Below are 15,752 nucleotides of genomic sequence, written 5' to 3' on the forward strand. Positions count from 1 at the left end.
CTGGAACCATAGGTGTGTGCCACCACACCCACCTTAACTTTTTGCTTTTTGTAGAGACAGGGATTGTGTTGCCCAGGCTGGTCTTGAACTCCTGGTGTCAAGCAATTCTCCTGCCTCAGTCTTCCAAAGTGGTAGGATTTTAGGCGTGACTACTGCACCTGGCCTATATTTTTATTATGACATTATATACAAGGACATTGTTTGTTAATGTGTTCCCTTCCTATACTGAACTATATGTACTGATAATGGTTTACTCTGTGTCCCCACCAAATCTCATGTCAAATTATAATCCCCAATTTTGGTGGTGGGGCCTGGAGGGAGGTGACTGGATCATGGGGGTGGATTTCCCCCTTGCCGTTCTGGTGACAGTGAATCCTCATGAGATCTGGTTGTTTAAGTGTGTATCTCACAGCCTGTGGAACTGGGAGCTAATTACACCTCTTTGTAAATTACCCCATCTCAAGTATTTCTTTATAACAGTGCAAGAACAAACTAATACAGAGGTGACTGGATCATTGGGGTAGATTTCTCATGAATGGGTTAGCACCATCCCCTTGGTGCTGTCCTCATGACAGGGAGTTCTTGTAAGACATGATCCTTTGAAAGTGTATGGCATCTACCCCCCTACTTTTTCTCTTGTTCCTGTTCTCCTGTGTGATGTACAAGCTCCTTCTCGGCCTTCACCATGACTGTAAGCTTCCAGAGTCCTCCCCAGAAGTAGTCCTTCCTAGTGCTATACTTCCTGTACAGCCTACAGACCCATGAGTCAATTAAACCTCTTTTCTTATAAATTACCAAGTGTCAGGTATTTCTCTATAGCAATGCATGAACAGCCTAACATATGTATCTCCAAGATTTTGCCTGATCCAAAGCAAATAACTTACTGTAGTGGTTAAGAGTATGGTCCCTTGCCTGTGTTTGAATTTTAGCTCTAACACTTAATAGTGGTGTGACACTGGGCAAGTTACCTGACATCTCTATGCCTCAATCTTCCCATCCTAGATAACTGGGATAAAGAGTTTCTACCTCCCAGGGTATTGTAAGGTTTTTTGTTTGTTTGTTTTTTTAGTGATATATGTGAGTTTGCTGAAGTCAAAGTAGTGTCTTACACATTTTCCTATCTTTAGCACCTAGTAAGTTCAAGGAAGAATGCAGATGTTTACAATTTTTTATTGAACAAAAGACTACATTAATTTTACAAATAATCCTAACATATATAACTGTATATTTACTATTTTTCTTCAACAAATATGAACACCTACTATGCCCAGGCATTGTGCTAGGCACTGGGGACAGTTGGAAAGAAACATAAATATCTCATCAGGAGGAAAAAGAAACTTTGATACAGTCTATTTTAAGCTATTTTTGTTCTCACAGAACTATCCTTCCTTAAATAAAAATCCTTTCCATGATAATTTCCTTTTATAGAAGTGAAACAGTAAAGAATGCATAACACATACACTAGCTTCAATGACTTTCCGAAGGTCATATTAATTTCCTTTTTGAACCAAAGAGCAAAACTAGGATTAAACAGATAGGAAATTAAATAAGGGTATTTGAGCTCTTTTTCTTAGTGGAGATGATTTCAAATTTGTGTCCCCCAGGGCAGGGGCATAGTACTTAACTATTTCCAATAAGGTTGACGATTCTGAGACTTCTCTTACAGTAATGCTGGTGAATATAACTTAGGCCATATTTCCAGATTAACTAGTTAAATATTTCCTTAAGTGTGCTTGTTGGTGTGGCTCGAAATAATTAGATTACAGGACGGTCTAATTACTTGGTTCAAACACTCATACACACACCCTAAAGCTTAATTACCACGAATAAATGAATGCCACCCCCAAATCGTTGCCTGTCACTGACCATAGCTGTAACTGTACTTGCACAGTTAAAGGAGTTCAACGAGCATGCTAGGATGACTAAAACTTTAGCCGTTAAAATAATTGCTCTCACTTGGAATTCAGTTTTGTTTTTAAGTGCAGAACCGGCAATTCTACCCAATTTAAGCTTCAGTCATCTCTCTCAAGACAGATTAACTAGAGCTGATTTAAAAAAAACACACACAAAACTTTGCTTACCATGAAAGACACCTCTTTTTATTCTGAAAAAACACACAAAAAACAAGCCTAGAAAAACCTTAGGACTTTAAGAACTAGTAAAATAATTAGACGCGGGACTTTGTCCAGGGAATTTCACCATTTAAGATAAAGAAAACTCAGCAACATTATGACTAGTTACCAAGAAAGATACGTGCAACAGGAAACCTTTCCCCAATACCATATTTACTGTGAGAAACACAGTAAAATAAAATTCACGATGAAGTTACGTTGATTTCGACATTTTTATTAGTTATCAGCTTACGGCTAGGTTTTAAAAGGTGTTTCAAGGCGGGAAAAAGGAGGGGAAAGCCTCAGAAGACGGGGTCTGTTTCGATCGGGAGGAGCTGCGTCAGAGGGGCGTGAAGGCAGAAAGGAAGGGTAGGGCGGAAATTAGCGACTTAATAAGACGCCTAGTTGCCGAGGAAGCCAGCTGGGCGTTAGAAGCAAGTAGAGCAGAAGAGATTTAGGGCTAATTAAAACAATCACAGGACACTCCCCCTCGCGTTTGCCGGGGCCGGGTCTCCTGCATTGGCAGAGCCGGGGGCGGGGATTAGTTCGGATTCAAATTTAAAGCGGGAGGCCCGCGTGTGGCTCAGCAGGTGCCTCAAGCCCAGCCCCCGCTGCGGTCGTTTCCGCCTCTACCTGCCCAGAGGGCCGGAAATTACCTAGCGAGGAGCGGCTTCTCCATTGTTGCCAATGTTTCAACTGAGTGGAAAGTCTGAAGAAAAAGTACGGAGCACGGGGCACGCCGGCCGCCCACTGCACCTCCACGCGCCCCCACGCTCCTGGCCGCTGTGCTCCTTGCCCTGCATTTACAATGCCACAGGCCACTGGGGGAGACCGGAACAAAGCCGGGAGGGAAGCAAGGCGGAAGGAAAAGGGAGAAGTCTTAAGACAACACAAACGCCCAGGGCACTATATAATCTGGTTCCGAGCTAGAGGGAGCGCATGCGCCGGCCACACTTCAGGCGCGTGGAGAAAGGCGCGCATGCGCAGAGCCGAGACGAAAAACCAAGCGAAGCGTGACTGGCAGATTGAGGGCGCTGCTTTAGCTACCGAAGGGCCACAGAGGCCCGAAGGCGCGTGCGCAGAGCGCGGGACGGAGGTGGAGCTCTTCTGAGGGGGCCGGGGCGAACAGCGCCGGCCTCGCGCGCCCCCTGGCGCGCGCCTGGGTAGAGGAAGGAGCGGGAGGGGTCGGAGAGGAGGGAGGAGGCAAGCAGGGCGGGAGGGGGGAGGGGAGGCAGAGCGAGGGAGGGTTTATCGACCGGGCGATTTTGGTTAAAATATTCAAAATGGCGGACGGAGGAGCAGCGAGTCAAGATGAGAGTTCAGCCGCGGCGGCAGCAGCAGCAGGTAATCATTACAGCATTTTACATATTCATATTCATACTCAACCCCGGCTCCCGCTGCCCCCCCCCCGCGACTTAGCATAATTTATTAGTACTCAGGATTATTATAATTAACGGCGGGGAGATGGGGGGCCGGGGAGCACGGAGCCCCCGCCGGGCGCCGAGCGGAGGGGGAAAGAGGCTCGGAGCGGCCAGGCGGAGGGGGAAGACAAGGGGCAAAGGGGGCTGCGATCCACCGCCCTCCTCCTGCCCCTGGCCCACCCCGCCGCCGCCGCTCGCCGCCCGCCGCCCGCCCGCCGGCACCGGCCCTCCTCCTCCTCCGCCGGCCGCCGCTGCCGCCTGCTAGCCGCCTTGCCCGAACCCGAGCGGGTCCGCGGCGGGGCGGCGGGGCCGGGGCAGAGGGAGAGGACAATAAAGACATTTTACATATTCATAGCTGCTGGGCTGGCGGGGCGCAGTGGGGCGCGGGCGGGCGGCTGGGGCCGAGCGGGCGCGGGGTGGGGGGCGTGGAGGGGGATGGAGGTGGCGGCGAGCACAATGCCGGGGAGGCGGCGGGGCCGGAGCGGACCCCGGCGGCCGGACACCCGCACGCGTCTTCCCCCGGGAGCGGGCCCGGGCGGGGGGGCGCTGCCCGCCTCGGGGGGCGGCCCTCAGGGCAACCGGGGGTGCGCGCGGGGAGAGCTCCCTGCTCGCGCCCCGCCACCGCACGGGGGTCCAAGCGGGGCTGAGCCCGGGGGTCACGGCCCCAGGCACCTCGGCCGCGCCCCGGTGGTCCCCGGTGTGGTGGCCTGACCCAAGCCAGGCCTGCTCTCTAGGTGGGTAGGGGTGAGCGGTCGTGGGCGCTAAGAGATGGCCTGGGGCGGCGGGGGTGGGGAACCCGCGCAGAGGTCTGCGTCGCCCCCCTAGGGGGTGGACTGGGTTGGAAGGAGTCCTTGGGACAAGTTCCTTCCGAGGGGATGTCCTCTGGGGGCGGCGGCCCGCGCGCCCCTGGCCGGCGGCCGGCAGCCCCTTTGCGTCGTCCGCCTGGGCTTCGCGGGCGAGTTGGGCTGGAGGTGCCTGGCGTGGTCTGACCTCCGTCTCCCTTTGCCCCTCCCCGCTGCCCCCCCCACGCCTCTCCCCACACCCCCTGCGCCTGACCGGGACGCACGGGGCGGGTGGCCCTCCGGGGCCTCTCGCTCCGAGGCCCTAGAAGCTCCCAGAGGCCTCCCGAGAACTTGGATGTAAAGGGCTGCCCTCCTGCCCCAGAATGGGCTGGCCTGACAAGTTGATCTCGATTTCCTCTCTCCTGCTGGGAGTCGGTGGGGAGGGACGGGGATCCCCCTCCCTTCTTCTGTGGCGGTGTTTTCTCGCTGGGTGCTGGGTCGTCTTTACTCTCTGCTTAGCCGAACCTCTTCTCATTTGAATAATGTCTAATTCGGGGAGGTTTATATTATTGAAATGGCCGCCTGGCTTTCCCCGCCTCTCATGTTTAGTAATTCAGACCTTTAATAACAGCCACTCACAGCCCAACGCCGTGTTTATATTTTACATTCGCCCCATGTGCTTTTGTGGTTCGATATGATTCTTTTTTTTTCCTTGGCAATCCACAGGGCTCTGAGATCAAACCCAGGCCGTGCTGGGAAGTGAGGGGGAAAGCTAGGCCTTGGCTCCTCTAGCAGTTGCCTAGGCCTCATGTTCTGTGCTGCTTGATTTATTTACTAATAACCAAAATGACTACCTCCACCAACTTCCACACACTTTCCCCTCCTCCGCGGGCAAAACAAACTCTCTTGGGGCTTTGCTAGCATTAAAACAGCTCCTAGCTAAGTATCAACTCTGATATGGTTTGTTTTCTCTTAAAAAGACTTTCTTATAGTTTGCAGTAGTATTGGGCCTAGGGGGAAAAAAATCTGTCCTGTATTTCATTTTCAGAGCCTATGAAATTTATTTCGGTTTAATCCAAATCACTTTGTTTTGGGGATAGGTACCCCGGTTGCTCCCCACCCCCATGTTAAATACTTTAAGGCTTTGTAAAGATCTGCAGTATTTGTGAAACTGAGACATTTTTCTTTTCCTCTAAGAGTTGTGGAGTAGCTAAATATTAGAAATTCCAATTAACACTTTCATAATTTCTTGCTGTGGTGCTCCCTTTCGAACATCTTCAAATTTAAAATGGAGCTGACGTAAATTTTGTGCTGTCATTGTCATAGTCTTGCTTATTTTAATCGTAGCATTACTGAAAACAAAAATGGGATTATGTTTTCTTTGAGTATTTGTGTCATGGTTAAATGAGTGAAAAAAGAAGAATAAACACAGGCATTGTGTTTACCCTGATCTTGGAACTTATTCTCCTCCCAGCACACCCGCCCCTCTTCTTTAAGTTGTCAGAATTGATTTTATGTTTTATCTAGACTTAGGACAGTTGGCCTGTGAGAGGCAGATTAACTTTTACTGTTTAGAGGAAACAGTAATTTTGATTTTTGGTCTTTCCTGGGGTAAAATTTTCTTTAACATTTTTATTTTGTGTAGGCGTGTGTGTGAGTGTGAGTGTGCCTGGTGTTGTCTCTCATTGGTGGATGTTTACCGCTGCGTAGTTGAGGGAAGTATTAGAGGACTGGGGTTTAACACTAATGTGTTAAACCTTTGAAATTATGTTAAGACAGTTTGGTGAGTGGCTAGCTATGTATTTTGTGGGACATTGATCTTAAGCTTAATCTGTAACACAATTCTAGGTTTGATGGACTAAACACAAGCTAATTTCAGATAACCAGTTATCACCATTTTTCTTCTTTCACTCACAGTAGGCAGGCCCTGAATGCAGCAGGAAAAAAAAATCTGTAGCTTTTAAGAGAACCTTTAGGTGAATGACTGCTTCAGAGACCTGAAGTATGAGGTCGGATGGACAAAAAGCAGTAATATAATTTCATGCCTTAAATAGCATATGTTTTTGCACCCGATTCCCAAGATGTGGTCAAACTGATGATGTCATTGGACAGAGGACAAGGTGCAGTTAATTTGATTTATTGTCCTGAGGTGAAGTGTAGCAGTGCAGCCTTCTCGTAGGGAAACCATTTATCTCGGGACAATTTCCTTTATAGCTGCAATTTAACCACTACTGAGGCTGTAGATATTTTATACAAAATGATAAACCGTACATTGGATTTTACAAACAAAATTTCACTGTTACAGTTTTTGTAATACAGAAAAGGATGAATGTTGTTAACTGGCCTTATATTTTGGTTCACTTTTAATGCTATTGTAAAAATTCATTTCCTCAAAATTCTCGAATAGAGTATTTGGGTTTTAGATAAATATAATCATAGAAGTGACCCGTATAAATGCTTATTTTAGATATGTTTGTTGTGGTCTCCTAAACTTTTGTAAGAAACTGTGTTTCTTAATCAGAGCATGGCTTAGGCTAGTGGAGCGACCATTTGCCTTAGAATCCATTTCAGTGAGTAATGAGGGCTGTGTATTCTTTTAGGTGGAAATGATAATGTTGAAAATAAGGTAGAATATTTACAGGAAGCATGTGCTTTGAAAACAGTTTTTTTTAAATTCAGAATTCTTTTTGGATTTATCTTAGTTTGGACTAGTTTGTTCATTTTCTTTTGATTGATTAGTGATTTTTAAAATTGTTCCATTGCAACATAGTGATTGCACTTGGAATTTTTGACATATTAATAGATTTTCTCGTAAGACGTTTCTCTAATTTTAATTAGTTTATTTTAAGGTGATGATTCAGATTCTGAAGAATGTGATAAAATTGCTGTGCTTTATTTCTAACTTGAATTTGTGATCCAAATTTGATAGAATATTTTAGGTTACTTTTGAAGCCACATGAGTTTATAACCTGCCTGTCTGCTTTTACATCTGTCAAGTAGCTTCCTGCGTATTTCTAGGAAATCCATTGTCACTTTCTTCTTTTTTTTTTTTTTTTTTTGTTTTTTTTCCAGACAGAGTCTTCCTCTGTGTCCTAGGCTGGAGTGCAGTGGTGTGGTCTAGGCTCACTGCAACCTCTGCCTCCTGGGTTCAAGCGATTCTCCTGCCTCAGCCTCCTCAGTAGCTGGGACTACAGGCACGCACCATGACGCCTGGCTAATTTTTGTATTTTTTGTAGAGACGAGGTTTCACCATGTTGGCCAGGCTGGTCTTGAACTCCTGACCTCAAGTGATCCACCCGCCTCGGCCTCCTAAAGTGCTGGATTACAGGTGTGAGCCACCACACCTGGCTCATTGTCACTTTCTTAACTCTCCCACCTATTAATTATGATGATACTTTTGAATCAAGGTCTTGAAAATTCATGTGACCGCTGACCAACTGTTTTTGATTTCTAAAGGACTGTTCTGCTTCCAAACCGTTACTGTAAGAGTAATTTTTAACCTCTTCCCTCAAATTAGTTTGTAATTCCTTTCCTTGTCAAAAATCCCAGTAGACAAGGAAAAAACAAACAGTGGCTACTATTTGGGTTTAAATGAATTCAGGTGTAGTGTTCTGCGGTATTTTAAATTTACTGTTCTCTGCATCAATAGGTAGTATAAAGCAGTGTAAATGTAACGTGTTTCATTGCTGCCTTAGTTTGAAATAATTGTCAATCTGCCATTCATCTGGTTAGTGGATTTTGGAGTAAGTTCGGGCTCAAAATGTTACATTGCTCTTCTTAAGCCACTGAAGATATTTAATAGAACCTTGAATATCTTAGGCAGGTGGTTCTAAAATAACAGAAGTGGAAATTTGAATGTGAAGTATTTCCTATTAAAAATTGAAATATTTGACCTGTTTCTTGAATCTGTATTCCTTCATCTTGAATTTATTTGTGTTTTTTAAGTTGGTCACTCATTTTCATGAATGTTTCCTTTGTACTTGGAAGACTGTAATATTATGTAGTAGTGATTGCCTTGCTGTTACCGGCTATTTTTGTTTTGTTTTTTAATGTTGAAACCCCATAGTTGTAATCTTTGCATATTAGTCTTTCAAGCACCATTAAAAATAATATTGTGTGACTCATTAATTTGCCTTTATATAATTGTGTTAATTACACAGTTTTTGTGATTAGTAAAGACTTGCTATGAAGCCTGATTTTAAGCAGGAATGTGTTTTTCCTAGTGAAAGTGATTGCATTTGAATTTAGAACTATTCAAATAATTTGTGTTTAGGGAACAGACCAAGTCACAGATAAAACATGCCTCCTTTTGGTCACCCATGTTCTTGTTTCTGATCCCTCCTTAAATGCTAAATGCCTGAACAAACGCAATTACTATTTCTTGGGCATTAGAGTTGAAAGTTGTCGATTTGATTCAGTGACATATGTGCTTTGAATTTCTGTACCCTTTCTGCATGAATTTTTTCCTTTTCCTTTTTTGGGGATAACTTTGGGTCACCATTTTGCTTAATTCTTACTGTGTTGCTTAAAGGACGTAAATATCTTTTGGAGTGGTTGAAAGGGATAATAATTAAGGTTCACAGAGATATAGCAGTTTCCTTACGCATCTTTTGCTGGACATTTTTGTGCGTTATTGATAATTCATAAGTAAAGATAGTTGAGTAACTGTAGATTTTAATTCTTCTTAGGAATAAATTGGTTTGCTGTTACCGAAGTATTTCTGTGTTCTAAACAGGTGATGAGCTCTTATAAACTGTTTCAGCAGTAATAACAATGGAAACAAAAATAGCATGAGTGGAGCCTGATTTGAAGATGCTCCTTGCATAGAGTGCTTATGGTTATGGAGTTCTGTTGTGTTTTTACTATGGGATGTGAATTTTTTGAGCACTGATATGTTTGTATACTCAATGACTAATAGAGCTCTTTTGTTTTGGGTTTTATTTATTTATTTACTTTTTTTTTTCCAATTAAGCAAATACTCAAGTTTTCAGTGTTGCCTACATTTTGCTTACAGGACTAGTAATTGAGCAAAAGAGGAATCGGCAAACCTCTAGATTTATCAGATTATCTTTTAGTTATTTATTTTATCTTATTTTTAATTTTTTTAAGGGACAGGGTCTTGCTGTGTTGCCTAGGCTAGTCTCAAACTCCTGACCTTAAGCAGTCCTGTGGCCTCCCAAAGTGCTGGGACTACAGGCATGAGCTAGCTACCACACCTGGCCCAGATTCTTTTAAACTACTGGAACTCCTGGACATTTATCCAGAGAGGATACATTATACTGACTTTTTTTTAAAAGCCAGTGTTCACATTGCACAAAGCTAAGTGTTTGTAGTAGCTTTACGAAAGTCTTCAATATTGAAAGTCATAGCAAGTGCAATTTATCACATTATTTATTTCATAATTCTTTGTAACTTTATGCTTTTTATGTTGGAATATAGAAATGGTATATGAAATTAAATCAATAAAATAATAATTATTATCATGGCAGGGTTTCCCCCCTCTATTGAGCTTTCTCTTTGCAATAGAAGATATAAACAGAAATGGCTGGAAAATGAACAATATGCTGTGTGTTAAAAGACTCATTTTTGCTTAAACATATGATCACCTTAATGGAGTTGCACTGATGCCTAAAGGGAATATAGTTTTATATGGATAAGTGACTTAGGTGTTGTCTTGTTTTAGTACGCTTATTTTAGTGGTCTGCTTAATGAAAAATACAACCTTTTTTGGCTGATTCATATCGCAGCAAGCAATATTATAATTAATGTTTTCAGATAGTTACCATCCTAGTTTATAAAGGGTATCTGCTATGTACCTGGTCCTATGCCTGTAGCCTTTGGGGATAACAAGGAAATATGACTGCTGCAGAGGAGTTGGTATGTTTACTTAAGCGGGAAAAATTGAAAAACAATGTATGTAATTACATATTAAAATATGTAACAGATAATGAAGATCGGAGAATAGATCAGGGTGTGTCCAAGTTTGAAAGAGCCAGAGCATCCTAGAATATATTATAGCTGGAAGGTAATTTAGATATAATCTTTCCTAAAGCTTTTGCTTCACAGATGAGGAAATATTCTCACAATGGTTTAGTGACTTGCCCACAGTCACTTAACTATTCAGTAACAGATAAGAACACAAGACTTCTGACTGTCTCCCACCTCCCACTCTCTCCTCCTGCCCCATTGCTGTCAGTCAGAGAAGGCTTTGTGTAGAAGGTGAGACTTTTAAACCAAGCTTTAAAGGGCAAAAAGAATTTAGAGGAATGGGAATACAGGGAAGGCCATTGCAGGGGAGGTTGTGTTCAACATTGTGATGTATAGGTAAAGAATGAGGAAGCATTTGTTCTATGTGCAGGAAAGCTGTTGGAGGATTTTGAAATAGGGACTGGTATGATAAAAATGATAGGAGTAATGTGGTGGTGTGCAAGATGGTTTGAAACACGAAGGGAGAGATTAGATCCATAGAAACCATTATATAGAAGTATTTGGTTTATTAACTAATTACTGTAGGTGTTTAGTAATTACAAAATTATGTTTGTACTAGAGATACAAACATAATTTAAAAATTACTTGACCTCAAGAGACTTTCCATCTAATGATTTATGAAATAAGCCGTGATAAAGGTGTTGAGGATATTGTCCAATTACATTACATGGAATAAGGACCTTTGGGAGAAATTCTTGCCTGGTCTTTACAGTAGAAACTGTTTGTTTTTAGTCTTATGGACACTGAATTGTCTAATTGACTTAGTTTCCTTTTCAAATCAAACTACAATGTTTAGGTCAAATTATTAACCTGAAAAGCACATGCATAGGCAATTATGTTTACATTTCTGTTAGCCTGATTAGTAGATCCACTTTTGTCCATACATTTGTTTTGTATTTCTTTTATTGTTTCCATCTTTAAACTCTTTTTATCTTGTTTTATGTGGGCCACCTTACATCCTTTCTGGAGCAAGGCAGGTATAAATAACATTACCATAACCGTGACATAATGATAGTGTCTGTATTTTTATAGTACTTTAAAGTTTATAGCCACATTCTCATTTTCATTACCTCAGTCCTTTCAGGCAAGCGTTACTATACCCATTTTATAGTTGAGTAAAATAAAATTCAGATTAAGTGACTTTCTCAAGGTCATGTGTTTTTATAAGCGTTAAGTGTGGGTAATAGCAAGACTTCCAGGTTAGCTGTTATTTAGGCTGTGTATTAAGGCACTTTGGGGCTCTATTGTGGAGAGCTCTGAATCCTTTTGTGTTGGTGTAAGAGTTTGGATTTTATTTGCTAGGCAGCAGGAAGTCACTGAATTGTTTTTAAATTTCTTTTTTTTTTTTTGTATGGACAGTGCCATGATCAGAGCCCTTAAAGTGTTTAGCAACTAATTAGATGCAAAGAGATGATCAAGGTTTTGAATTTAGGTTATCCAGAAAAGAGCATTACCATAAGCAGATGTAACCATGTTGGGAGAAGGAGCGTTTGGGGAGTAAGTCAGTGGATTCACTTTGGCATGTCATGTGAGACATGTTTGGGTGGGTCTTACTAGGTTATAGATTCCTTGTGAAAATTGAAAATTTTTTAGTGAATTAAATGTTTGATAAACATTAATACTACGGTTGAGATGCTCATGCCACTGTGCGTGTGGACTGAGTATTGAATCTGAACATTGTAAATTCTAGATATCTCATTTTGGCTTAGGCACTGTCTTCTAAGGTTATTTCCTTCAACAATACGATGGTGATAATACCAGTGTTAGAGGGATGCTGTGGGAAGTAACAAATTGATAGCAGAAGCATTTTTAAAGTAACTCTCTAATAGTTTTTCTTACATGAGCACAGGAGTAAAATCAGGAATTTTATTACTTGTGCTGCTATAGAGAAGCAGAAGCTTTAGCAACTGATGGATTTTGTGGGGCACCTGACTGTAGGTTGTTCATTTTTTGGAGCAGCCAGCATCTTAGGAGGAATGGACACTTCTAGTACTCTCCTGAAAACTTTATACAATGGAGGTGTTGCATTGAAGCAGATACAGACTTCTCTTGATTTCAGGGCATTCTTTTATCTAGCCCCCACCCTTGCCTATGCATTCTTATCTTTACTACTTCCTTAAATAGCATGACTCAACAATTCCACCAAGGAAGTTCCCTTATTCTCCATTTCTACCACAAATACAGCATATTATCAGGTTTTAATTTTTTAAGAAATCTCTCTAAAATTTGAAGATCTGTCTTGGGAGGATGGCTATAATTTATCCTGAGACTTGCCTGAGACTTTCTCCCATTACCATCCTCACAACCTCAATCCCAGTTTGAGACACGTGACCTGAAAGTGCACCCAGTGTTTTAGTCAGGTCAATGTGTGTGGGACGTTGTGTGTGAACCTTTACTCACACTTCTTCCTCCATTGGAAGGCCATGGTGTAAGATATGGTAGTGAAAAAAGTACTGGTATTCAGAGACCTGGCTTCTCTATCACTAATTAGCTTTGTAACTTTAGGACAAGTTACTTCACCATGCATTTTTTTTTTTAAATTACATTTGTAATATAAGGGATTTCAAACTTGAAACTTTGGTGTTCTTTTTTAAAGGCAAAAGTGGAGCTGTTCTTATTAAAATTGGACGTTGGAGCAAGAAAAGCATTTTCCGCCTCCTTTCCACAGTAGCTTTTGAGACACTTTCACAGGATCCTTTGGACTTCTGCTGGTCATGACTTGAAAACTTTTGTCCTTATTTATCTTAAGGGACCTGTCTGTCCATTTCTTTATCTCCACAAATAGCCATCTGTCAAATCTGAGCTCCTGTCATACTTTCTCTGAAATTAGCACTTAATTTGTCTTCAGTTACCCAATTCAGCACTTCATTATACACAGTCCTATTTTCTTCTGTAATTGATTATGTAAGTAAATCTTGTCCTAAGAACTTTGAGTGCAGGAACATACTGGTAGGGACAGAGTAGGCCTAGACATTCAACAAATAATGCTTGGTTGATGGAATTAGTGGTTCTCAATCTTTGTTGTGACAAGAATCACCCTTGGAACTTTTTCAACATGAGAAGGCCCAATTTCTAATACAGTAGACGTCTGAAAATCCATACTTTAAAAAAGCTCTAGAGGTGATTTGGTAACATTAAATGATTACTTATTGCACTTCAAGATTATTTATTGCTTAACATACCTTGAATAATGGTTTTCAATTAATGCACCAGAAAGGCCCTATACTGGAAAGACAGACTGAGAATTAGGAGACTTGGATCCTTATTCTGCTTTTAGCATGAACTATAATAGCTTTCTGATCCTGAATAAATCACTAAACTTTTCCAACCCGTAGGATTCTTATTGGTAAAATTATGGACTGGGCTAGATAAATAGTTTTCATAACTTTTTTTTTTTTTTTCTTTTTAAGCTGGAAGTATTCACAAACATCTTTTGGGTGAAGACCAGTAAATATAACAGATATTTTGATCAGTTCGGCTTACCTGAGCATTTATTAAAAATACAGAACATGATAAGCCTGGTTCTGTCCTAGTAGGAGAGCTAAATTTTATGCAGTGGGTAGTACTGAAGATGGGATTTAGCTTTAAACTTGAAACATCCTATTAGAATGCGAATGAACAAAGGTAGTAAGCTTATCAAGAAGTGATATTCAGTGTGAATAAAAACTAGATTATGATGAACCAATATGGCCAGTTTTTTCATTCATTTAATTCAACAAATATTTATAGAGCTTCTGCTCTTTGTAATGTACTGAGCACAGGTGATAGAGTAATGAATAAGATACCATCTCTGTCCTCTCAAAGTGTATATTGGTCTCTTGGGGAAATCATATATTAAATAACATTGGTCGTAGTTTAATGAGTAGTATATGGGAGGTTTGAAGTACTCCAGGAGCATAAGGTGGGGACTCCTAATCTGGACAAGAGGATTTGGGAAGGGGCTCTCTGAGGATATCATGTTTACACTGAGATGTGAAAGATGAATAGGAATTTATCAGTTCAAGGCCTGGGAGTGAGAAGTGGAATTGAACATGTTCTGGGCAAGGGGAACACTATGCAGACATCTCAGACATCCCTCATTATACACAGGGGCATACCACAAGGGGATTGGTTCCAGGATTCCGCCTCCCCCCCCCCACACCAATATCAAAATCTGCACATGCTTAAGTCCTGCGGTAGGCCCTGTGGAACCCGAGTATGTGAAAAGTGTGCCTGGGCCCTGAGCCTCAGAGCCCCTGTGAATATGAACTGTTTGCATCCCATGAATTCTGTATTTTTAATTTGCATGTGATTGAAAAAACCTGATTTAGGTGGACCCACATAGTTCATACCCATTGTGTTCAAGGGTCAGCTGTGCAATCACATACCGCATAATGACTTTTCAGTCTATGGACCAGTATACAATGGCAGTCCCATAAGATTATAACAGAACTGAAACATTCCTATCTCCTAGTAACATTGTGATGATCCTGACCCTGTGTAGGCCTAGGCTGATGTCTGTGTTTGTGTCTTAGTTGTTAACAAAAACATTTAAAAGGTAAAAAATTAAAAAATTTAAATAGAAAATAGCTTATAGAATAAGGATATAAGGAGAACATTTTTTTATACAGCTATGCAATATGTTTGAAACTGTTACTATAAGAGTCAAAAAGTTTTTAACATTTTAAAGCTTATAAAGTAAAGTTACAGTAGGCCCAGCGTGGTGGTTCAGGCCTGTAATGCCAGCACTTTGGGAGGCCGAGGTGGGTGGATCACCTAAGGCGTTCAAGGCCAGCCTGGCCAACATGGTGAAACCCCACCTCTATAAAAAATACAAAAATTAGCTGGGTGTGGTGGCACACGCCCATAATCCCAGCTATTTGGGAGGCTGAGGCAGGAGAATTGCTTGAACCTGGAAAGTGAAGGTTGCAGTGAGCTGAGATCGTGCCACTGCACTCCAGCCTGGGTGACAGAGTGTGAGACTCCATCTCAAAAGAAAAAAATAAAAGTTACAGTAAGCTAGTTAATTTATTATTGAACACAGACATGTTTTTCTTATAAATTTACTGTAACCTAAGTATATAGTGTTTTTAAAGTGTACAGTAATGCCATAGGCCTTCATATTCACTGACTCTTCATTCATTGACTCACCCAAAGCAACTTTCAGTCTTGCAAGCCCATTCAGGTAATGCCCTCTACAGGTGTACCATTTTTAAATCTTTTATACCATGTTTTTAACTGTACTTTTTCTATGTTTAAATATTTTTATTTTTAATTATTTAATTAATGATTTTTTTTTTTTTAATAGGATCTCGCTCTGTCACCCAGGCTGGAGTGCAGTGGTGCAGTCACAGCTGACTGCAGCTTCTACCTTCCAGGGCTCAGGTGATCATCCCACCTCAACCTCCTGAGGAGCTGGTACCACAGGCACACGCACCCATGCCCAGCTAATTTTTTTTCTTTTTGTAGAG

At 41.7% G+C, this 15,752-nt stretch overlaps 1 protein-coding gene across 3 annotated transcripts in view; it reads left to right on the plus strand.

Annotated features, from left to right (window-relative positions):
- Window positions 1-3,331: 3,331 nt before the first annotated feature.
- POU2F1 (POU class 2 homeobox 1) overlaps window positions 3,332-15,752 on the plus strand; it is a 199,705-nt gene continuing 187,284 nt past the window's right edge. For 2 of the 3 annotated variants that reach the window (XM_023207073.2, XM_023207076.3), the window contains exon 1: window positions 3,332-3,455. In XM_023207073.2, coding sequence (XP_023062841.1) covers window positions 3,395-3,455 — 61 coding nt within the window. In that variant the 5' untranslated portion in view covers window positions 3,332-3,394. The remainder of the gene's footprint in view (window positions 3,456-15,752) is intronic. The other variant, XM_023207075.2, reaches the window with a different exon arrangement.

Source organism: Piliocolobus tephrosceles, chromosome 1 (assembly GCF_002776525.5).
Source record: "Piliocolobus tephrosceles isolate RC106 chromosome 1, ASM277652v3, whole genome shotgun sequence".
Taxonomy (NCBI): Eukaryota; Metazoa; Chordata; class Mammalia; order Primates; family Cercopithecidae; genus Piliocolobus; species Piliocolobus tephrosceles.